Source organism: Coffea eugenioides, chromosome 11 (genome assembly GCF_003713205.1).
Source record: "Coffea eugenioides isolate CCC68of chromosome 11, Ceug_1.0, whole genome shotgun sequence".
In the NCBI taxonomy this organism is placed as follows: domain Eukaryota; kingdom Viridiplantae; phylum Streptophyta; class Magnoliopsida; order Gentianales; family Rubiaceae; genus Coffea; species Coffea eugenioides.
In genome coordinates this window covers 43595568-43620507 of record NC_040045.1, presented here as the reverse complement: position 1 = coordinate 43620507, position 24940 = coordinate 43595568, and the positions used below count along the sequence as shown (strand labels likewise).

General features: G+C 38.0%; 5 protein-coding genes across 6 annotated transcripts; 2 read left to right on the top strand and 3 right to left on the bottom strand.

Annotated features, from left to right (window-relative positions):
- The first annotated feature begins 148 nt into the window (after window positions 1-148).
- Window positions 149-2484, top strand: LOC113754173 (pentatricopeptide repeat-containing protein At1g31430-like). Its single transcript, XM_027298525.1, has one exon. The coding sequence runs from the start codon at window positions 198-200 to the stop codon at window positions 2106-2108; it is 1911 nt and encodes a 636-aa protein (XP_027154326.1). The 5' UTR covers window positions 149-197; the 3' UTR covers window positions 2109-2484.
- A 426-nt stretch (window positions 2485-2910) lies between these two features.
- On the top strand, window positions 2911-5051 carry LOC113754174 (pentatricopeptide repeat-containing protein At1g26900, mitochondrial-like). Its single transcript, XM_027298527.1, has one exon. It carries the CDS (start codon window positions 3047-3049, stop codon window positions 4790-4792), a length of 1746 nt encoding a protein of 581 aa, XP_027154328.1. The 5' UTR covers window positions 2911-3046; the 3' UTR covers window positions 4793-5051.
- A 267-nt stretch (window positions 5052-5318) lies between these two features.
- Window positions 5319-13413, bottom strand: LOC113754172 (PH, RCC1 and FYVE domains-containing protein 1-like). Its single transcript, XM_027298524.1, has 9 exons — window positions 13355-13413; window positions 13175-13261; window positions 12103-12192; window positions 11365-11445; window positions 11090-11248; window positions 8885-10999; window positions 7700-7846; window positions 6754-7046; window positions 5319-5713 (listed from the first exon to the last, which is right to left on the bottom strand). Exons 1-9 carry the CDS (start codon window positions 13400-13402, stop codon window positions 5620-5622), a joined length of 3114 nt encoding a protein of 1037 aa, XP_027154325.1. The 5' UTR covers window positions 13403-13413; the 3' UTR covers window positions 5319-5619.
- Window positions 13414-15391: 1978 nt separating this feature from the next.
- Window positions 15392-18611, bottom strand: LOC113754285 (HVA22-like protein a). The gene is made up of 5 exons (XM_027298664.1): window positions 18429-18611; window positions 18184-18210; window positions 17622-17744; window positions 16548-16788; window positions 15392-15795 (listed from the first exon to the last, which is right to left on the bottom strand). Exons 1-5 carry the CDS (start codon window positions 18488-18490, stop codon window positions 15727-15729), a joined length of 522 nt encoding a protein of 173 aa, XP_027154465.1. The 5' UTR covers window positions 18491-18611; the 3' UTR covers window positions 15392-15726.
- A 4074-nt stretch (window positions 18612-22685) lies between these two features.
- Window positions 22686-24607, bottom strand: LOC113754133 (transcription factor TCP15-like). 2 transcript variants are annotated; one of them, XM_027298484.1, is made up of 2 exons: window positions 24332-24607; window positions 22686-24232 (listed from the first exon to the last, which is right to left on the bottom strand). In XM_027298484.1, coding segments are annotated over exons 1-2 (1191 nt in total). In that variant the 5' UTR covers window positions 24334-24607; the 3' UTR covers window positions 22686-23043. The 2 variants fall into 2 exon arrangements, with proteins under 2 accessions (XP_027154285.1, XP_027154284.1); XM_027298483.1 differs by having other exon boundaries at window positions 22686-24607.
- Between the last annotated feature and the right edge of the window lie 333 nt (window positions 24608-24940).

Genomic DNA, 24940 nt, shown 5'->3' with positions numbered 1-24940 from the left:
AGTTATTGGAGCGAAATTAAAATTTATGGAACATCAAGCTCCTTTAGCATCTTTATTTCAAGTAAACAGAAGCTGTACGAATAACGTGCTTTGCAATACTCGGCCTAAATGCCATGGCCTGAATACATCTCCTTGAATTTACTCCTGGCTTTCTTCACCAGGTACTTCACTTTTCCCCTGAACACCTTATCGTTCTCATGACATGTGCAAGACCCATTTTCCGCCTCTTCACAACCCATGCGACGACCTCAAAAACTGACCCAATCTTCAAATATCCAAACTTTGAAGAATTCATCCAGGAGTTCCATGCACACTTCATCAGAACTCATCGTCATACCGACTCATTATCGATGTCAAATATTATCAAGTTCTACGCTTTGTCTTCTGAGACAATACGCAAAGCCCACTTTGCTTTCCTCCAGATTGAGCACCCCACCTTACCAATCTGGAATTTCATGATCCGTGGATTCGCTCAGAGCGACCTACCCGGTGAAGCGACACCCCTATTTGAGAAAATGCGTGACAGAGGTTTACATGGAAATAATCTGACCTTTATATTCCTGTTTAAGGCTTGTTCTCGAGTTTCAGATATTTTGACTGGTAAAAAGGCCCACGGTCTTGCTCTAAAACTTGGGTTTGGATCTTACCTTTACGTGTGTAATTCTCTTATTCACATGTACGGTTCTTGTGATGCATTGGATTTTTCTCGGAAAATTTTTGATGAAATGCCTGAAAGAGACTTGGTTTCTTGGAACTCGTTGATATGTGGGTATAGTCAGCGCAACAAGTTTAAGGAGATTTTGGTTCTTTATGGTGCTATGCAAGCAACCAATCTGGCGGCTGATTCTATTACCTTGGTGAAAGTTCTATTAGCTTGTAGTCGTATGGGTGAGTTGGACGTGGCAGACTCTGCGGTGAAATATATTGAGAATAGTGGTATTGAAATTGATGTTTATTTGGGTAATGCACTGATTGATATGTATGGAAGGCGGGGTTTTGTTGACTTGGCTCGGGGAGTTTTTGACAGGATGATAGAAAAGGATGTGGTTACTTGGAATACCATGATTATGGGATATTCAAAAGCGGGGAATTTTGATGCAGCAATGAAATTATTTGATGAGATGCCCAGGAGGGACGTCATATCTTGGACCTCCATCATAGTGGGGTACTGTCATGCAAAACAATTTTCTGATGCCATCAGGATTTTTCGAAGGATGATGGCAGCTAAAGTTAAACCTGATGAGGTTACTGTTGCTAGTGTTCTTTCTGCTTGTGCACATTTAGGCATGCTTGATGTGGGTAATGCGGTGCATAAGTATGTCTGTGAATATGATGTCAAAGTAGATATACACGTGGGGAATGCCTTGATCGATATGTACTGCAAATGCGGATCAACTGAGAAGGCCTTGGAAGTTTTTCATGATATGAAAGAGAAGGACACAGTTTCATGGAACTCAGTCATATCCGGACTTGCAGTGAATGGAATTTCTGATTATGCTCTTGACCTGTTCTCACAAATGTTAATAGAAGGTGTTAAGGTGACCCATGGAACTTTTGCTGGGGTATTACTTGCTTGTGCTCATGGTGGATTGGTGGATAAAGGTTTGGACTACTTTGATAGTATGGGTAGGGTTCATGGATTAGTTCCAGAAGTGAAGCACTATGGTTGCATAGTTGACCTCTTTTGTCGCTCTGGTAATCTAGAGAGAGCATATGAATTTATACAGTGCACGCCTGTAGCTTCAGAAGTTGTTGTGTGGAGGATATTACTCGGTGGTTGTAAACTTCATGGAAATGTGTCCCTGGCCGAGATAGCCTCCAGCAAGCTTATTGAATTGGATCCTCATAATGGTGCAAACTATGTACTATCATCTAGTGCTTATGCCAGTGCAGAGAGATGGAATGATGCTACAAAAATGCGGGAATTGATCGATGAAGATGATTTGCAGAAGCCTCTAGGTTGGAGTACCATAGAAGTGGATGGTCTAGGACCTGTTGATTCACAAGGAAAAGGTCCTTCAGAGTCTCAAAATAATCCTAGTCCAATTAAACTATCTGAAAGAAAAGATTTTATCACTTCCCTTCCTGCAACATATGAAAATGGATAGTTACTTGAAGATTGAATAGATTTGACAGAGGCTTATGCAAGGGTATTGATACCCAGTCTCCGTGCATTTATCTGCAAAGCAGATAGGCCATGCGGTGCATTGCTTCTTGTTCTGGCAGTTGACTGGGCAAGAACTTGGCCATAGCATTCATGAACATCAGCGGAAGCATGAACCATGGAACTTTGAGGAACCATCTGTGCATTCATATTTTTCATGTAAATGTTATATAATTGTTGTAATTGTTTTCTTTCTCTGGGAACAGAAAATGCTGCTTCGTGCTAACAGATTTGCAAAGGGATTGGCAAGCATTCTGTATGTATTTTACACTACTCCCTACTATCCTTGGGCATTCCCTGTAGTCTTATCCGTGTACCTTCTCATCATTAACAAAATCTTTTGTTCCGTCTAAAACTTGGGTACATTTCATGAACTCTAGAAACAAATTTTATGAGTGAAAATCTTAGTTGGCAATCAAATATATTGACAAGTTAACAATTACACCAACATTGTACAAGTTTACACTAATGTAGTAAGAATTATACAAATCGGATTGAACTGGACATAACTTAACTTTTGAGGTCCTGATCCACTTTATAATTTAGCCTATAAATGGTGTCTTAAGTACTCTCAAATTGCTAGGCCAGATTGTTTTATTGACAAGTTAACAATTACACCAACATTGTACTAGTTTACACTAATGTAGTAAGAATTATACAAATCGGATTGAAATAAATGGTGTCTTAAGGTCTTTAAAAAATTCAAGGTGACTTATTAAAGCTTTATTCTGGTTTGTTACCCTGCAAACCAGTTTTTTACGTGGGATTTTATCTCGGTTAGTTGCAATCACCACCTCTGGGTTTCCCAAATTACAGATTACACACTTTTTTCCTGTAAAAAGAAGATGAAAAATGAACTGCCGCGACTAAAATTGTTGGTTCATGTTCAAGAGAAAATTTCGAACTTCGCCCACCAAATTTCTTTTCCCGTATCTCTACTCCACACATTGCCCAGATGAAAAGATTGTAACTTCATTGCAATCTTGCAAAAACATATCTGAAATTACCCCAATCCATGGCTTAATGGTCAAGACTGGTCTTGATCAAATACCATTTACACTTAGCAAGCTTCTTGCCTGTTCAATACAAGATATAAACTATGCAAGCTCCATTTTCAAACATATACAAAAACCAAATCTTTATATGTTTAATACTATCCTAAGAGCCTATTCAATCAGTGAGAATCAAAATCAGGTTTTTGTTCTTTTCAATTACTTGAGGGCTCAAAGAATTGTGCTTGATGAATTTACTTTCGTCCCAGTTCTCAAATCTTGTTGCAAAAAGTTTGCCACTTGGACTGGTCTTGGTGTTCATTCAATTGTGTTGAAATCTGGGTTTCAGCTGTTCTTGAATGTAAAGAATACGCTTTTGCATTTTTACTGTGTCTGTCAGAGAATGGGGGAGGCCCGCAAACTGTTTGATGAAATTTCAGGAGGGAGAGACTTGATATCGTGGAACATTTTGATGGGAGGCTATCTTTGTGCGTCTCAGAATAATGTGGTTTTAGACTTGTTTAGGCAGTTATGTACCACTGGTCAAATTGTCGGCAAGACCACAATCTCGAGTGTTATCTCGGCTGCTGGGGAACTGAATTGCGTTTTGACAGGCGGGTGCTTACATGGATATTGCATAAAGTTTGGTTTTTGCTTGGATTTAAATGTGGTCAGTGCATTGATTTCCATGTATGGTAAAATGGGCTGCATTGATTCAGGGAGCAGGGTGTTTGCTGAAGTTTCTGCAAGAGATGTTGTGGTGTGGAATTGTCTCATAGATGGATATGCTAAAGGTGGCCTGCTAGATGAAGCATTAGGTTTACTGGGTTTGATGAAGCTGGAAGAAGTAAAACCCAATTCATCGACCCTGGCAGGGTTGCTTTCAGCTTGTGCTTCATCTGGGACTCTGGCATTGGGTCAACGTATACATGACCATGTAGAAGTGCAGGAGATAGTTTTGGATGCAATACTTGGAACAGCTTTGGTGGATATGTACGCTAAATGTGGATTGCTTTCGATGGCAAGTAATGTTTTTGATATGATAGAGAAGAAAGATGTGAAGTGCTGGACAGCCATGATACTGGGTTATGGAGTCAATGGGGAGCCAAAAAATGCCATTACCCTTTTCCATAGAATGGAGCAGGAGGATTTCAAGCCTAACGAAGTCACTTTCTTGGCAGTGCTCAATGCATGTAGCCATGGAGGATTAGTGACCGACGGAATAAGTTGTTTCAGAAAAATGGTGCAGCATTATGGCTTGACACCTAGAATTGAGCATTATGGTTGTATAATTGACTTATTAGGTAGAGCTGGTCTGCTTGAGGATGCACACGAACTGATCAAGAGCTTGCCCATCGAGGGGGATGCCACAGCATGGCGAGCATTACTCGCAGCATGCAGGGTCCATGGAAATGTTGAATTGGGTGAGTTGGTTAAGGGGAAATTGGAAACACTTTATGATGGACACCCTGCTGATTCGCTTGTACTCACTAGCACTTACGCTATAGCTGGGAGGATACCTGATAGCAAAGACATGCTGGAGAACAAAGGGAACCCATGTAGTCAAACTGTAAAGAAGGAAGCTGGAAGCAGCATAATTCAGTTGTCTAACAAGGAGTGGGAACTGGAGGTGTGAATTTTGGAGCTAAACAGAATACTGACCATGCATATGCCACGTGAGGTATACCTTCATTGATAGATTTCAAAATCTTTGGCAAAATCAGATAAAACCTGAATTAAGCTTGAGCAAAATTTTGTTGGATCAAGGCTGTTTCATGTCTAACCTGCCATATTGCACATACACTGTTGCTCCCCCTACTCTTTCTTGCTGCAAATTAGGAACCTCCAGTTACTCTATTATCTGTAGTCATGACAATGATGCACTTTTGAGATAATGGCGAAAGGCAATTCTAAGCCCGGTATTGGCCAACAAACGGATTGAGATGGCAGATGTACGACCCTAAGTTGTATGAAGTCGTAAAACATCTGCAATTCTGATGCCCATGCCCACGCTGAGTATCTGGATTTCTTCTCTAATTTCTTGTGAAATGTTTTTGCGAACATCTGAATGTGAGTCATATCCAACATCGAAGAAGAAAGAAGTGTAAAGCAAAGAAGATTTGGAAAACAAGCTCGTCTAAAATTGTCCTCTTTTCCGAACATGGTACAAAATGCACTAGCTAAGATTTCTAATAAAAGGAGAAACATAATACAGCTATAGATGAATGATACATTTACATGTCATAGGTGCTAACTGAGTCTTCGTGTTTTAGTCATGCTTGCATTCTTCCCCATCCCGTTCTTATGTGGATGTGGAAAAGCCAGTATATCAACTTTACACGTTAACCAAAAAAAAGGCAGAAGAACAAGGAGTTCCGGGTTCAGCATTCAAAGATGGTTGCTGTACTTGATGGTCAAAACACCCTTTTTATACAGTGAAATTGACGAGATGGCAGCTACAGGTTAAATTGGGGCTCGGATATTGTGGCGCTCAAGTACTTTTCTTCCATTTTCTGCCCACCACTTCTCTGCCTGCTGCTCACTGAAATATTTCCGACTACAGAAATAACAGATTATTAGAAATTATAGCAGACTAATAAAAAGTTTGGGTTCTCCACAAAGTATGTCTCAAAAATGTATTAGTTGTTGATACAGAATCAGAGAAAATATCTTATCCTACTATCAGAGAGTATTATAGGTTTAAAATTTTCTTGGGTGTAAATTTTCAAGGGGGTTGCAGTTGTTAAGGTCTGATTGCTCTTGATCACAACTGAAGCCAAACATATTCATGTGGGATCGACAGTTATCATAAGCATAGATGTCAATAATAATTGGAGAAACAAAGCAGGATTTGAATGGTCTCTAGCATCAAAGTGGTTGATGCAGCATAACACATGCAGCCTTGTCTTCAAACCCTATGTTCATCAATGTACCAAAGATTTTCATGACAATTTCCAGGGTGCTCTAACTGCGTAAATAACTAAACCAAGTTAGTTTGAGATGTCTTACCCACACACATATTCCTTGTTTTATAAAATTCCAGTGCAACCATGAATAGGTATATACAGGAAGACAGCACTTTTCACTGACTAATCGCAATGTGAAGTTACTTTGTCAAATAACCAGTAGATATGAACTACATTAACCTATTTGGTAAAATAGAGCAGATGGAGTAAAATCAGGAGGATTATTTTTAAGTCAATGGGGAAAATTCTACTTCTTATTGCTAGAGGAAATTAAGTTGTTCAAACAATCGTTGGAAGAAGTTATCTCCCTACCAGATAAAGGTCATTTGTGCCAATAGGATAGTATATATTATGTCAGTTGCCGTAGAATAAGCACAAAAAGTTTCCAACGGAGACTTCCAAATGGTCACGGCAACACGACAGATTGATAAAAAAATGTGGGGAGAAAACTTCATTACAGATGTTGTTGAATTTAAGAAGAACATACATGTCATGAGATGACTTAAGTTGGCATAATTTTGTAATGCTCAGCAATTACTGAATGGGCATAAGGTTGGAAATGAATATAGTACTGAGTCACATCGAGACAATCGTAGATGTAAAAACAGGAAACCTAGCATCAAAGTTGTACCTGAAACGAACCCGTCTGAGTTCATTCCCACCCGTTGGAGAGGAACAGATAGTCATATACACGCCTGGTTCATCTTTTATCACCCTCTCTGGCTTCTGCAGCTGAGTCTTGGCTTCATTTGGCTGCACTGAACTAGTTGAGCTGGCACTGGACTCGATTCTAAGAGGGGCTAGGCTAGTTGCTCTCCTCCAACTAGAAGGGCAGCTAGGATCATTAGATATTTGTTCTGAATCAGAATGCGAATTGCTCCTGGCAGGAGGACCCCCAGGCAATCTTTCAGCCATCTCTTTCAACTGCAAGATTATCAGATTATCAACCCAATTATTAGATTATCAACCCAATCAGACCCTGCAATCTACTGTAAACATAATTACTCACTAGTCACTACAAGGAATGACATTAAGCCAATATCTAATACAACGAGTCAAAGGAAATGCATCAATGAATTAATGAATAACTGCCCAATGTTTTCCTGCTTTTAAATATCATAAATATTTAAAATTGTTGCAGACAGTTTAGCAGAAGTACTTAAATTTTTGGGACAAACTCCATAAAGTTGAAATTGTAATTGAATTCTTTTCCAGTTGAAACATTTTTAGATCTCATTAAACCAAGAGAATAAAGTCTGTGGTCTATGCAACAGTTTCTTATACCCTAGAGTCTCACCAATGTTATCGTTTTAAAGCTAACATGTTTGAGTAGGTAGACTTTATGGAAGTGTATCTTCTGGTTCTTCCAGTATGTTACAGCAACATAATATCATTATGAGAGAGGAAACCAAAGAGTAAAACCTCGCCACGGTTGCAAGCTGATAAGCTAAACTCAATGCATGACTAGTAAATTCATATAAACTTACCTATGCATGGAGTATATCAATGTAATAGAAATTACCCTCCATAGACCATAATCATTTAAGCATGTTCTATAACATGAAAGAAAAGCTGACCTGGGCAGATAGTGACTTGATTACTTGCTTTGCAGCTCTGCTTTTATCAGCTTCATCTGCTGCTTGTGCTGTAGCCTCCTTTAGTTGCCTTGATTTTCTCTCTAGCTCAACCTCAAGGAATTGTGATTTGCTTGCAAGTTCTTCCACCTACGCCAAAAAGAAAGAATCCTAATAAGTCATATCCTTTTGTTGATACAGCAACAACTGCATGAAAATCAGATATCTATGTGAAACCTCTTGCATGCAAGTATTCCATCAACATTTACAATGTAGGTTGGTAGCTTGCAGATGGTTTTGCAGACAAAGCCACATAAAATTCTGCAAGGCATATTACTTGGTTTGATAAATGAGCAATTCACATCTCAATGACTTTATCTATGGTGTCACAACCAGACGGAAATCTCAATACATAGCCACCTATATCTAGGTAGTTGAGAGAGAATTCTTGCCTACTAGTCAAAGTCAACAACTCTTGGACTCTAAAAATTGTGATTGGCCTATTCTCTTTCTATCTTTCTTTTTTGCCTGGACATTCTGTTTGGTTTAAATGTCAATTGAAATTTTAACAAAGGACAGAGTTCAAAGCCACAAATGTTCCCATGTCAGCTGAATAAGAGAATGAATTTGATATTTCTATAGCTGTAACTGTGGCAAGAGATATCAAATAGCACCAATTTTATGGACTGCAAATCTACTTAAGAATAACTACTAAATCCCTCATGGACTAAATAAGGATTTGAAAATTTAAAATGAATTTTAGATATCGTTCATGAATCTAGATGTTTGATTGGAAACACCCAAAAGCAATTAATCCAGGGTGTTTTATACATTAAGGGGTAGATTATCTACCAGTGCACTCTTTCCCCTTTCAAAGAAGATAGATCCTGGAAACCCAAAATCCAGTTTCAAGGATGCTTTTTCTTGCTTTAACACCGTATATGTGATCAATAGTAAGACAAAAAATGACGAAGCAAAGAATTGGACAATTGTCATTCAAGTCTGTCCGATTGCCAAATTTTTGGGTCTCAAATTCTATTTCTGATATTTCAATTAAAGTCTTCTATCACAATTGAACCTTAGATTCTTCAAAAGTTTTCTGCAATGTCCAAACTGCAAAGTACACTACTGATGAAACTATTACTAGGTGCTGATTACAACAAATATGTAATTCATGAATCAGCTGACCTGTGCCCTTAAACACTTTATCTCCTCATGTAAAGCAGCATTGTTATGCTTTGAATCACCAACAGTTGATCCATCTCCATTGACATCTATTGCCGGTGTAGGTGTTGCAGGCTGCAGTGGTCTTGTTTTACCTTGAACAGGAGAGGTTGATCGAGAAACCATTCTGGAATTAGGAATAGATAAGGAGAGGAACTTAGAGGTTCCCGTCGGACCAGTTGGGGATTTGAATGAAATGCCCCCCCGTTGATCATCTCCATTTGGAAAAAGGATCAGATTGCTACCATTTAATTCTGCTCTACTGCTACTCTTAGTACTGCTAGCCTCAGGCACATTGAATGAATTAGAAGGAGAGAGTTTGGACATGTTTTCTGGTAGTCGAGGATTTTTGGTCTCCTTTTCTGTTAAGTCCAGGGCCTTGTAGAGTACATTTGCACTTTTAACACTAGCAATTCGAGGTGCAGATATAGAGGTAAAAGATTTCTGCAACTTAGTATAACAATCATCACAGACACGATGCGGCTTGTTCGCACTTGGGGCTAAAGAAGCTTTTAGGGACTTCCTACTGCTGCATGCTTTGCAAAAGACAAGGCCACAGTTGTAACAATTGTGACGCTTTCTTCTGAAATTGAAAGCATTGCGACAGCTAGAGCAAACAGAATTATCAGCAGAAGATATCCATTTATGCATACAGATAGCAGCAGTAAAGTTTGCTCCACATACTACAGTTTTTACTTGTTTATCTTTCAAAAATTCAACAACAACTGGTGTATTTCTATCATCATTGTCTCCATGGCCCAGTTGTCCATTTGAACCTTTTCCCCAGGTATAGACTTCCATTTTCGATGTCAAAACCGCAACATGATGTGAACCACAGCTAATCTCCTCTATGAAACTATCAGCAATTATTCCTCCAACACAAGTGGGAGTTTTTCCATCAGCCAAAGGATTCCCTAACTGTCCATGCACTAAACTTCCGATTGTATATACTTTCCCAGCAGTTGTCAAAGCAACAGTTAAATTTTGTCCACAGGCTACCTGGGAAAAACTTAAATCATCTAATGCAGCTACACTTACAGGGACTAGTCTATGTTTTTTATCAGAGTGCCCAAGCTGTCCTTCATCTCCATTCCCCCAGGTGAATAGCTTACCAGACACAGAGCCCTCAGACGGTTCAGACTTGGAAGTGACACCAGTTTCAACAACTGCAGCTGTGTGCCAAACACCACAAGCAACCTTCAGAGTCCGAACTCCTTTCAAGGATTCAACTTCCCTGGGAATATTGGAGCTATGATGATCACCATGGCCTAATGCACCAAATGTTCCATCCCCAAATGTAAAAAGTTGCCCAACAGATGTTATTAGAGCTGTATGCCAGGGCCCACAAGAGACATATGAAACGTGTAAGCCCTCAATAGAGCCTCTAACTTTCTTAGGAATCCAGTGACTGACTTCACTTCCATGCCCAAGCAACCCACAGTTATGAGTGCCATCACCCCAACTGTACAGATCACCAGAAAGTGTAACAGCACAGGTATGATGCTCCCCACAAGCAACCATTTCAATGTTCATACCACTAAGGCTATCAATAAGCTTGGGATAGGGAAGATCAGCCACCAATCCATGACCCAAACGGCCTCCTGTCTCTTCACCCCAGCTGAACACTTCCCCTTGTTTAGTAACTAATATGGCATACTTACTGCCACAGGAAATACTATGGACATCAAGCACCACTGTTGACTCCAATGCCTTAGGCAAATTAGCATCAGTTCTACTTCCAGATGATGCACCTACTTTAAGTTCACCACCACCCAATACCCCTTCACCAGTTCCTTCTCCCCAAATAAAAACATCACCAAGACACTCAAAATCCTCGTGACATGATCCCTGGCTTGATGAACTTACAGCACTGGATAAACTAATTCGAACTGTGTCAGCTGTAGAAATTCGGCTATTTGAGTTGTCTGTGGCCCCAGGTATAAGAGAGCTGGCAGTGCTGGTATTTATTTCAGCCAGAAAAGAATTTTTCGATGTTGCTGTATATGAGACAATGTCAGCAAAAGCTTTTCCCAATCTGCTTTGTGGAATACTTTCAGCTCTTGGAGTGTCTCCATGATCCTAATATAATTAAGTCATCAACAAGATAATTAAGAGAGAAAGCCCTAACACCCTAATTTCCAAACAAATTAACTAAGAAGGGTAACTCACAAAGGGTAAACTTGGTGGAGAGGTTCTTCGAGAACGTGGACTGTCACACGAGGATGTTTCAGCCTTTGTGTCATTCCTTGCCTTGTGGTGGCTGCCATGAGCAACGAGTGCTTTAAGACCGAAAAACCAAACCTCAGCTTCATCCTTATCTTTACATATCTGTCCAAGACAGTAATTGAAAGATTAACAGGGTAAAGTTGAAGAGATGATGAAACTAATTTCCTTTCATACTCGAGCACTAGTTAACTATTTATTAGGAGCAATGAAAAGCTCACCACATCCAAGGATCTATCATTATATATAAGAGAAAACGATTGATATTCCTTCTCTGGTCGAGGGTACCGCTGAAATATTGCCTGAAAAGAAAGGGCAATTACCATATGAGTTGGATCTCACTCATTATTCTCAGGGAAGGGCAATTACATACAGCAACTTGCAGTAAATAGTCAACATAAGCCATGTAGTTGCTAAGAATGATGCAAAAACAATGATGGCCTTCAAAGACAAGAGTGCACTGAAGAACAGCAATCTTCAAACAATTTATTATTTAACTTCTTAGATTCGACTCCTACATGATAGCCGCAAAAGTTTCAACTCTCTGTCTCTCTCTGATTTTTTTCCTACTCACCTTTTTCCTAACAAACTGACCAGCTCTAAGACAAGTGATCTTATGTCAATTTGAAAGGTCAGAGATGCATAATATACAGTTGAGGAGAAAAGTGGTAGCTTCTCATCTAGATACATCAAGGTTCATTTGATCTTTGATCTGATAGAGGAATTGGCTTATTTCCGATCAACTAAGATGGTGCCTATACAAATGATAATAATTTGAAAATAAGCATAAAAAGTTTGAGCTATCAAAACTTGCATGCTCATCCAATTTTTTCTGTCTCAAAGCATATTAATTAGGAAACCTCAATACTTCTTTTACTACAACAGAAAATCAGAAGCAGAAGCTAACCATCCATCAATTTCTATTGAGGAAAAATAACAAGAAAAATCAGCAAACTTACAGTACGCTGTCCAGGAATAATCCTTGAAACCTGTCGCAGTTCAAGCTGTTTCTCTTCTTTGCCATAGTACCATATTAAGGCAGACTCATCCTGAAATTTAGCATCAAAAGCCACGGCAAACTAAAATAATGAACAAAATTTCTCTTGAAATGATCAGATTAACTACTAATAAAGGTTTTTTAAAGCAGGTCAAACAACAGTAGGTGATGCACAAGTAAAATTGCACTAAGGTAAGAAGAATTACACAGTATGTTGATTTAGGTGTGATTTGGATAGAGAAGTTGTAGTAATTATCTTTCTTAAAAAGAAAATCAACAGAAGGGTATTGAGCAACCTCCTTACTAATAAAGGAGAATTCCACATTTATTTTCCAGATTACCAAAATTTCCAACCGTTATAGATTATAGAACGTTACTTCTGCAGAAATTGGAGCATTCTCCACCGCTTCTTTTTTTATTCATGCAACATTTCAGAAGGTGTCAATGTGAAATTGTAAACATGATAATCCAAATCCAACGCCTAAAAAAGAATGTGGAGCACTAAGTGCACAAATGTTGCTCATTAGTTCATCTATAAGATGATTTAATTTCTCATCAACAGATGGTGGCAAAAACAACATGGCAAAGCAGCAATCTCCAGCTAATTTTAAATTGTAGATCTCTTTTCTCCTCTCTATACTTTATGCTGTTATATATGAGGATGAAGAGGTTGAATGAAACTACCAAAACTATATCTGAAGAATCACAGAGATGTCTCTTTGTATCACAAAGCTCAACAAGGGCTCAGTTGAAACATAACTAGGCATTTCCAGGATTGTATCTGCTGCAGAAATGATGCCTCAGTTAACACTCTCTTGTAGTCATGGTTTATAGAGCTCCTTCTTGAAATGAAGGATAAAAACTATTAAAATCCTTAAGACAATGAACTTCTTTCATTGCGAGACACAAAGTGATAGCTGAGTTCCTTGACCTAAAGAAGCTCCAAACAAGTAAAAGCAGGCATTGACAATAATAATTTCAGGCAGGAAAGCTAAGAACTTTGCACAGATAAGATGTACTGCAAGAAGACTTACAGTTGATAGTCGAAACGGGCAGAACTTTGGCTTTCCCCTCCTCCCATACTTAAGCAGAAAAGCCCCCTTCTTGAGCGCTGTGATGGCCTTTTATTCCCATAAGAAGCACAATCAAATATCCTATACTTTTTCTGCGTCAAGTTCAAAAGAACGAAGCAAATGCAGTGCGAAAAACAGTACCTGGTCAATATCTCTCTCAGCTAGAGCAGGCCTCTGCAAATCAGCCATTCAAGTTGTAATGCGATCACTAAGAAAAACCCAAAACCCATTTGAACCTCCACAGCCTAAAAACAATCTCCTCCTCCTACAACTACTCTCCCCCATATAAGACCACAAGCTCACAACAAAGCTATTCTCTTTTCATCTGCCCCATCATAAAATCCCTGAAGAACATTCAAACAAACAGAAATCCCTGCTTATTAAAGAGAAAGGCCCCTAAACTTGCTTAAACAGGCCTCAAGAGCTCTATTCACGACTCAAAACCGTTGAACATTCAGCTCTAGAGCGGCTAAACCAACTCTTGGAAAATCCAAAGAAACCAAGAAATCCCTATTCAACCTTTCAAGAAAAACTCCAATTCTTGAATATGTGCAATCAAAACTGACGCCTTGAAACAAGATTCCGTATCAAAATCCTTTAATCAACCTTCACCAAATCACATCACAGATTTGCATTTATCACATGTAATGCAGGCCACTTGGAATGAATCTGAGGCCTTCTTGTTCCTTTTCCTTGAACTATAATTCGTAGGGTATAATGACTTCGACAGAAGAGGAAAATTGAAAGACAAAAATGACAACTTTTTTAGCTCGGTATCAAAGCTCTCTTCCCCCTTTCCTGGGACAAAAGGGTCTTGCAGATTAATTAAAAATCAGCAAATTTTGTTCCAGAGGAGCTCTAAAGATGTCGAAATTTTGTCTTTATTTCCTCAACATTTTGTTCTCATCCTTTGTCTCTTTCTCTTTTTCTCTGCTGATTTCTTTTTTGTTTCCGCTCCTTTGTTAACATCCCTCTTTTTCGGAGTTACGCCCTGTCAGCATCAAAAAGTCAGATTCTTGCACCTTAGATTTTTTGATGATTGGGATGTTCTGATTTTGTCCTTTTCTAGAGCAAAATTAACGAATAAGGCCAAAAGTCTGTCTGTAAGCCTAAAAAGGGACGAGTCACACTATGACAAATTACAGTAATCACTCCTTATCTTTGGAATAATTATGAAAAACCTCCTTTTAAGCTTTTGGTATCCACAGGTCTGGGGAAGCCATATTTGCTAGTTTACCCGATATATTTTTTTTGAAGGAAGTTTACCCGATATTTCAATTACACTACCTCTTTGTCTAATGAATTTTTGTAAGAACAGAGTAATCTAACTAAATACGAAATTTGGGGAGAGACAAATGTGAGTTTGAGCTCTGTGGAATAGGTATGATACCATAACCTATTCCCTTTTTTTCTGGCAAAAGAAAAAGAACAGCTATGATATGACTAAACTCAAGAAATGTGAACAAAAGATTTCAAAAACCAATAAATAAAATCAATACGATTTTTCTTGTATATCTCTGCCTTCTCTGGATGAAAGACTCCTCATAAGGCAAAAACATAAAAACATATGTTGTTGCTAAGCCCATTTTCTCTATGATTGTAATGGAATTGTGTTGCAACATTCAACGAATTGTATAATTGGCCAAATTGTTTATCTTTATTCCCAAGTTCCAACAATATACTAATTTGTTTCGTTAAAGACTTAAAGTTGAGTTAAGGGACTTGGAAATCAAGTAATATCTTAATTGGAAATATCGTTGGCAAGTAATATCTTAGCTGTAAAGAGATCGTATTGATAACTATGTCCGTTCGAGTGGAATACTTATAAATCTAGATATAAATCATTTCAAATTGATTCTTTTGATTGCTTGATTTTCTTGAATCTCACATATCCAATTGAGCTTAATCCACTTTTAGAATAGACCTTTTCAAACATGTTTTCAAGGGGAAGCAATTTCTTTATTGCCCTAGGAAAGGAAGAATCCAAAAGGAGCTAATAAAAGAAAAATGCAACTAAACAAGATGAGAACCTGAAATCAATGGCACAATTATGGAAACATAAAAAATCAATAACCTACGAATCTGTCTATTTAGAACATAATCCACTGACAATGTTGAGGCTTTTTTTTTTAATAAATTTTTTCTTTTTAGCATAAGTGGAAAGACTCGAACCCGAAGTCTCTCACTTATATTCCCTTCTCCCTGGCATTGACAATGTTGACGCTTGATTTCAATGAAAGCAAGCAGCTGCAGCACTTGTTGAACAATGCTGATGGAGAAGTAGCGAAGATCATTAAGCAGAATAAAAAGAGTTATTCTGATGGACAAGTCGTCCATATACCTTAGTAGTACTTTAGTCACACTTCGATATACAGGTAACCTCAGTTTCAACAAGCTTCGCAATCAGAAAAATGCAACGAAAGATGGTCAAGTGATCATATACTCGCTGCCCAGTTGGTTCTGAGCCAGAAAAAGTACCAACTTTGTGGTGCGGTGCCAGTGAATACAGGGTGTTAATAATATCCTCTATCATTTTCAAAGATCATATAGTTGCTCCTCCTCGCCCGGGCTTCTCTATCAGCCTGTACACAGAAACACAAAACCGTCGATTATGGACTGCCATGACATCAGCACACAGATAAAAGAAACGTTCATGCAAATGAACAGGAATAAATATTACTTTATTGACAAGAATGTTTTAAATCAATTCTCTTACAACTGGATATACAGGTCTTATAGCATATGTCCTATGTATGGATTTGCAGAAAGAGGAAAACTTTATGAACGATGGGAAAATGCTGAAGTACCATTGGTCAAGAAAGGGGTTCTTCCCAAAATATTATGTGCATTCAGAAACACTCTGTGTTTGAGCAATGAATAGTTATTGTTTTAGCAATGCGCATGTCAGTCTATCAGCTGAGGAAAACAACCTCACTTATGAATCAGACCAGTACAGCTCGTTAGCAGTAATTATAATTCACTGTGAGCTATGAATGAACAACAAATGGATCAGTAACTTGTAGTAATTGTAGATGCTCAACATTGCAAGTAGTAACTTTGAAAAATGAATAGCATTAGTACCTAATTTATGTTCATGGTCAGATACTTCAGGACACATTTTACTATTCAAGAACTTATTTCCAATCATGCTCTCTCTATTGGTAAACTGCACTACTAAAGATTCCACATCAAGGGTTCACCCCCTTTTTCCCCAGTTTTTCCTCGCCCAAAAAAATTAGCTGGTCTAAATGCAAAATCTAAAATCCAAAGTTAGACGTTTAAGGTACAAACATTTTTAGAAAATAATGTTGAAAAAGGATAGAGCTTAGCGTACCCTGGCTATCATTCTCTCAAAGGCTTCTGGTCCATTTTCTTCAATGTATTTTTCTGCAGCAGTAAGGACATCATCTGGTTTACTGAAAACATCCTTCTTTCGAGGTACATACCAGATCTTAACTTGTGGATTCCTGTAGAAAGGTCTAATGAAATGCTCGTAAACATAAGCTGCTCCGTTGAACTGAGGTAGGACTAGCCAGCATATACCAATCAGTTTCGCATAGGGCCAAATGGGTAACCTTATGCCAACAAGAAAATCAAATAGTAAGGGCAGGTCAACAGCAACATACTTTATCCAGACATGCATGAACACATTCTTACAGCAGCACACAGGCAATTCTTTTATGGCAAAGCAAACCAAAATTAAGGATGTAAAGGGGGGAAATTCCTCTCAGCTTTCAACTTTTTTTAGCCAAAAAGTTATTCACTTTGTAAACTTCTCCCATGTACTCTCTAAGGATAAATGAGAGGACAGAAAATATCAAGTTAAAACATCATTCACGCAAAGAGTGATCTCGTCAGTCTTTACGGTGGGATGAAATGTGCTTTTATATCGAAGAATCGATGGATATGCACGCGATGAAGCACAAAAAGAAGTTCCTCAATTTAGGCTGAAATATTTTGTCCATTGTAACTCAGTTCCTCCATTTTACACTGGTTACACGTGCTTTAAGGTGGTAAAATCATGAATATTCTCATAATACTTGCTTCTAATGAGCTATATAAAGGTAGTAATCTCATGATAAATAAATAAATAAATTTGGTATTCGTTCCCCTGTCAACTGTATTTTACTTAATCTGATGTAATTGCATTATGCACTTGGTAACTGAGAGGAAGTGCTATTGTTGGACTTCAGCCCTGTATATGTGATGAACAAAACAAGGTGATGAGACTGAAATATTGGAAATGACTGGTCCAGGCAATGAAAATAGGAAATAAGTAACTTCGGTGAAGTGGATCATGTTCTAGTAGCTTCAAGCATTTGGCAGCAGGTTCAGCCAGTCCAAGGCCGATTCACCATAATTTAGCAGTATAAGAGATGTAAGAAACTCGAGTTTGCAGCACACTTACCACTCAAGAACTTTGAAAAATGTAAGCTCGAACAGAGTAATTAGAGAATAAAGAACCCAATAAGTTAACCACTGCCTGTCATCAGCACGAGATTTAGTCTCTATGGCCCTAATAGAAGCGTACCTGTCAACATCACAATGACAAGGTTAGATTGTCATTTACCATCCTATGAACCATGCAACAAATACACATAATACCAAATAAAGATATCCTTCAAACATAAACATGTAACAGCCATCAAGCCCACCAACCCTCAATGTTACTTTTACTCTGATCTCAAATGCCTTTTGGGAGCAGAGAGGTAAAGGGTCTCTAATTTTCCCTCCTACCATAAAAGCAGAATATCCATTCTCAAATAACATCAGAAGGAAAAATTTACTGGGACAATCTAAACACCGGCATTAACCTACCTTATTTGATCAATATAGCTGTACTATTAAGCAACAAACTAAGCAGTGATTTTGCAATTCTTTCCTCTTCCTCAAAGATTTGCAATGTGAAGTACTATGCAACAAATAATCACGAAAGATCCAAACTTTTTGACAAAAGGACAGAGACTTACAGAGGATACACGAGAGAAATCACAGGCCTGAAAAAGGAACAAACAGATTTTAGTTAGCCAAAAAAAAAAAGGAACTATTTGAGAAGAAAAATCAAATCTTGGTTTCAGCTTTTAGTAGAAAAATATTACCGTGATATAGAAGCATGCAGCAACAATCACATTGTAATGCAAGTAGCGTTACAAAAAGAACCGAGGCAAAAAGAAATTAGAACTTGAAGAAAAATAAATTACTACTACATTCTTACATAGCTATAACATCAATGTTCTTGGCCATCACAGCAAGAAGATTATTCCCAGAATTACCCATTTTTTTTCTGGGAGTAGAATTGCAATCTCTGCCTGTTTTGTTCCCGGGGTCCTGCAAGATTTTAGAACAAGCAGAAACCACTTCCTGTTTTCTTCAGTTTCTTCTCTAGGACAGCGTGACAGAAACCAAAGGAATGTGTTTTGCATTGAGTCAAGGAAAGTGTTATACAAACAAGTAATACTAAAAATTAGAAAAGAAAGAGAAAAGGAAAGTGTTGCAGAAAAGGACAATTTTCTAGAAAGTATGGAAAGGTGATTGAAATTTGCAACCAAGAAGCCTCGAAATTTCTTCTAGGACATGGGCACTTGGACATAGGACATCTTTATGCTTCACGAAGAAAGAGGCACCGAAAAATCTTCTCTCTTTTTTTCCATTAGCTGCTATATTGCTGTTGATGCATCCAAATTACAATGGCCAATCATATTCGAGCTAGACAGTCAAGCGCAGGACAAAGTATTACTTTAAGGTCCGAGACATGGGACTCGGTCTGAATCTTATTGGCTTTTAGATTAAAAGGATGGTATTGTTGACGAAAGTGGGGTGCATTGGATCTCCGCTCTATTGACTTTCCCAGTTTCCTGTACTACTTTTGACTCCCGAAAACGCGGCAGGGAATAGTGAAGAAAAAGGAGAGCTTTCAATGATGAGAAAAAAAAATAGCATGTGATTTATTGCCTATATTATCTCATTAAGATTGAATCACATTATTCGCCATTTAATTCTTTTTTCTTAATTTTGTGCAAGAAATTGACCATGTTGTTCCAAAAAGACATATAACTCAGTTTCATTTGTGTCTTTCTTTGAAAAGTTGTTTCATTTGTGTCTAAGAAGAAATATAAGCTGCGTTGCATTGGGTTTTGCTTTAACAAAACAAAACCAAAACATATAATAGTAGAGACATTAGTTAATTTCTCTTCTCTCTCTTGATAAGGAAAAAATTTGAATGGTTCGACTCCCTCTTTCCTTCTTTCTTTTGGTAAGATTAGAGTTTCTTCTTGTGTTAAAAAAAAGTTACATTTCGGTGCGAAAACTTGCACTGTATGATACCGACAAGATCAGTGGTCTCTCGGAACAAGAACAATGTACTGCTAGTCCTAGGATTAATCATCCATGCATGCATCGCCTAGTCCTTTTGATATAGTAGAAATAATTGAACTGTACTCTGATATGTTATGTCAACTGTCAAGATCGTTTGCAAACAATTTAGAAACGTTCTTGCATTTGTCATTGTTGGTGTGAAATCGATTGCATTATTTATCACTGTAGAAAAGGAGCTTGTAGTTGTTCGTTTCTGCATTTCCAATCAGCGTGGAAACACAAAACAAAAAATTGCGGGAACGTACGCCTTACTACACCATATCTCAGTCTAACAGCAGTAGTTATCTTTTCAACCAATCAATAAATTTTGGAAGCAATAAGTTATTTAATCTTCCTTGTAGCAATAGTTATCTTTACCTTGTAAAATTTCTTGGAAATTTCACCGGCTAGTGCAAAGGCACCCGTCTAATCCGGTGATGGTTCAATTCCCTCCGAATTTCCTATTGACCCCCTCGGGTTCACCCATTTCCCTTAGTGCAGAGTAAGAGTAGGTGTAGAATATAATTTATTGTGACAAAAAAAAAAAATAGTTATCCTTTCAACCAATCAATAAATTTTGGAAGTAGTAATTTCCTTGCAGTAATAGTTATCTTTTCAACCAATCAATAAATTTTGGAAGCATTAATTTATTTAATGTTCCTTGTAGCAATAGTTCTATTATCGCATTTGGTTTTGGTTGGGGGGAGATGGGCTAATGCAATTGAGGTCTGATACGATTCGACTCGGTTGTTGTCCTATTTACGTTATTTAGTGTACAATTATATTATATTATAAGGTAAAAGTAATATACATGAATAAAATATTTGATAAATGTTGAGCACAACATATCCTGGTCGCTGGTTGGGCAAATCTAAGTAGGCACATTACACATTCATCAATTTGATTTAATTGGCGGTCATCTGCAATCAAGAAAAACAGATGTCTTACTACAGTAGGGCGGGAGGGAGGGGCACATAGTGTGAATTTCTTGCTATAGTCAAAGAACTATTTTTGGAATGCTTAAATTGTGATGATTTTGTGGTTTCATACCCACAACTTTAATCTTTGAGAAGTACTCAATCGGATGTGTATTAAAAGGAGAGGGGAAGTAAGAAGCATAGGAATAACTAGAGGATTGTAAGAATCAAAACTACTGAATGAAAAGCGAAAAGCACAACTGCTCACAGAGTTTTGAAATGTGATTAACGTCACCTTTATTAGCCTTTTGGTGGCTAGCTAGATAAAGCATCATCAAGTGTCCAAATGAAATTAATTTCCATCCTTTCATTCCCGCAATGTTTGATATTCAACTACGATTTCTTGTCCAAATTTGAGTGATTTTCTACTAAATGGTTCAACTAACATGCTTATATAACATTAATACCAGATTTTCTGAAACTAAAGTTTAAAGTATCACAACCTCAACATATATATATATATGTATCTTAAAGGTGTGACAGATTAAGAGACCACAATCTTGTGCGAAAGTTGCTAGTAATTAATCTTGCCAATTCGTACAAAACAGAAAGCATTGGTAAGGAAATGGATGCATGAGGAGTACCACAATATGCGTAACTCAAACTACTCTCTAGTTTCTTAGATTTTTGCTGAACTCAAAGCAAATGGCCTTCCTGTAAGGAGATTACATCCATTTGCAAGATCTTAAAAGAGAGAGGAAACTGAAAATCCCCCGCAGGGAACATGAACTGCACAGCTCTATTTACCCTTGCCTTAGTGAGTTTCCTGGGGAGTTAGCTTGCTTTATCTTCCTTTCATTGATACAAAATGATGCATTTCTTCTCTTATGACCATTTCAAATATTTCCACAAATGAACTCCAAACGACATGGTGGATCATGATTACAGCAACCATACAGTAACACAATATAAGTGGTTATACTTGCACTGTTGGCAGAAAAGAATCTTAGAAATGTAGCCATATATTTCCCTGGAAGTCAGAAGATGAATATTTGATTGTTTCCTTTCACAGGTTGCTCATATAGGCATGAATGATGCAACAAGTTTCGCTATAGTGAATCACTGCAGTTGAGTAATTTAACCTTGACTGAAATAAGTAAGCATTAAATCAATTCCAGGACAGATTTTAAGTTACTCCAATATATTTTCATGCAAATACAATCATTCTTTTTGCTAGAGAAACTTTCCCAGCACCCCTTGAAAACTAAGACTAGGGCCAACAAATTTCACCAAAAAAAAAAAAAATTAACATGGATTTGATATTTCATCATTAAAATGATTTTTACTACTCAGAGGTACTTAGGCAAAGTGCATAAAAATTGTCAAGAAAATCATTTGGCCGATATCTTCTTAATTTTTCCAAAAAAGTAATCAACTCAACAGCAGGAGAAAAAGTGATGCAAAAAAATAAAAATGAAGGAATGGTGATAAAAGAATATTTTGCCATTCTGGAGAGATGTTGAATAGATCTGGTTTACATGAAACTAACAACAACTCAGACAACATGCATGCTCTTGAAGAAATGGCAATTAAGTAGCTAGGAATCGATATTTCAACAGACAAAGTCCAGCGATAGCACAAGCAACTCCAATCCATGTCCATTTTCATCCAAAAAAAAAAAAACCACGTTATTGATCAAGAGATTATAATACAGAGATGCATTTAGTTGATCAACGTACGATCCAGATCTTTAAGTTGGTCAGACATGTGTGGTAGGGTCACTAAAACGCACCATCTTCGCTGGCTGCAGCCACTTTATATGAGAAAGAGGAATAATGATTCCGCTAGTACTTGATAAACTGATGCGAGTTTTGGGCAATATGATCAGTATAGCTAGGGTTCATTGGTGATGACATGAAAGCTAACCTGAAAGGCTGATGCTCAGAAATGTGGGCTCCCTCCCTCGTCTTAGGGTATGTGGTTTGGACCATTTTCTCTTACGGATGGAACCTTAATTACAATGTTGTACCATGATTGTTGTAAGTACTATAGCGTGATGTAAATAGAATCAATAAAGCGATTCATGTTTCTGACCCGTAAAACATATATAGTGCTCCTTCACACTATTGAAACAGATTCATCAATTAGAGGTTTATTAGGAACATTACGCATAACAACGAATGATTGCATGCAAACTGTAGTTACTTGAAAGCAAAGCATGATCATTTGTGTGTTATTTTGAAAAGATCAGCATATTTACATATGTAATGCCTGAAAAAGACACTCCATAGTTTTTCTCCAAAGGAGACCTTGGCAAACAGCAGTAGATTTCACTCTTAAACTCTTCAAAATTTCCCCAAGAAACCCTAATGCTATTACTACTATTTAATACTCAGCATCAAGCAACAGATCAAAGTCAACTTTCAAAGAGTGTCGATCTGGGACCTAATGTCTCGACTATCCTAGATGATACGCATCGATATTAGTACACAAAAAGAAGGGGTAACAGAAAAAAAAAAAGCAAGAAATTAATTAAAGCAGTAAACTTGGTTGATTTAGCTAGGAGTGGTGAGTAGTAGTACTAGTAGTTGCATCATGCCAATCTTCTTCTCCTCCGAGATGAAGATTAGCTTCAGAAGCTCCACCACCTGGGACAGCCGGCCTTAAACTGTTTAAACCGGCAATCATGCCTGATTGTCCTTCAAACACGCCAGAACTTCCTCCACCATTATTTGCCCCATGTACACCGGGCAATAAGGCCATTGAGGTAGGAAAATTCATGAAATGTAGTCCGTTGCTAGACATTGAAGCTCCTCCACCTCTATGCAATAAGTTGTGATTAGTTCCAGTCATACTACTGGGGAATGTCCATAAAGAATCAGGGCCCCTAATCAATTGGCTAGTACTAGTATTACTAGGATTATTTGTCACCATCAAAAACGCAGCCGCCTGCACTTGACCTTGATGACTAGCAGCAATGGAACCTGAACTCGATTGTACCATATAATTTCCAATATGATTTTGCAAACATGTCAGATCTTCCTCATCAGGCCTCCTTTTGATCCTCCTATCGGACACATCAAGACAAGCGGCTTGATCACGCACCTCTTGCTTAGCATGTAACATATCATTCACATTCATACTTTCACTGGGAAAATTGAATGACATCGATGAATTATTATTCTCAGCTGAGGATAAACTAACCCCAGGGTAAAAAATCCGCCGTTGTTGTTGTGAGTGCGACTCTTCCATAGCTCTCAACTGGGAGATCCCAAGATTTTGATTCAAGTAAGAATTCCTGATCAAAGGAGCTGATATACTCGAGCCTGAGCTTCGCAGAGAAATGTTAAGGGAAGTGAAATTGGCCGGGATGGTTCCAGTCCCCGTGGCGGCAATAACTGCTGGCTCGGCTTGTTGTAGCAACCATTCAATTGTTTCACCATCGGACTTGTGGCCTAATTCTTTAGTAAGCTGAAAAACTCTTGCAGCACAAGTAGCTGGCATGCGGATCCGTCGGCCACGGCCCTCTACCTTAGTATGCCTATCTTTTGTTGAAGTTCTTTTAGGCTGAGTCTTCTTGTTAGCTGCTGCCTCGAGCCGATCTGCACCACTGGTTTCAGCAGCATCAACCGGAGTAGTAGAAGTAGTAGAATTGGAACCGATGGCTAAGGTGGGATAGATGGAGGTAGAGCAATTAGATGGCTGATGAAGATCTCTTTTCTCTAGGAGTTGAAGTGGGAAATTTGACCTGCGAATTGCATTAACAACAAGATGAGCATTATCAGCATCCATGCTCATATACTAGTAAAAGAAATACTATATTCTTTGGCTAAAGGGCTAGTAGTACATCTATCTAGCTTTGGATGACCCTCAATTGAGTTGAGCCCCTTTGTGGGCTCTCGCTTCCCTCTTTTCTTTTACTACTTTTCGTTGAATAAAGAAAAACTATTTATCCATTTCTCCCTAAGCTATTGCTAGCTAGCATATCACTAGCATCTTTCAGATGGAGCTGGTAGCTGGTTTTCTTGGTTTCTTTTTTTGAGAGAGAAAGGGAAAGAGGAAAAGAAAGATATGGGATAAGGGAAGAGTGAGTGCAAGCTTTAAGCAACAAACACAATGAGTGGGAATTATATGGGGAGTGGGATCATATGGGAAAATTTTTCTTTGATTATTATTTGTTGGATATAATATTGGAAAGCAGTATAACTGGAAAAGAATTTTCTATTGCGAGGTTAATGTAAATTTTGAAATTTTTACGACTAGATTTTTCTTTTTTCAGAAACTTGATTTGTAACCGGGGTAAGTCTTTTTATTGTGGTTGGACAGTCCCTTGATTCAGACTCCACGTGTGGTGTTCTTTATCATTCAATTGGATCTATGCATGGAGACAGTGGGGAGCTGGAGGTAAGGGACCCAACCCCACAATACAAAATACTGAAGCATGGATTTTTATTCC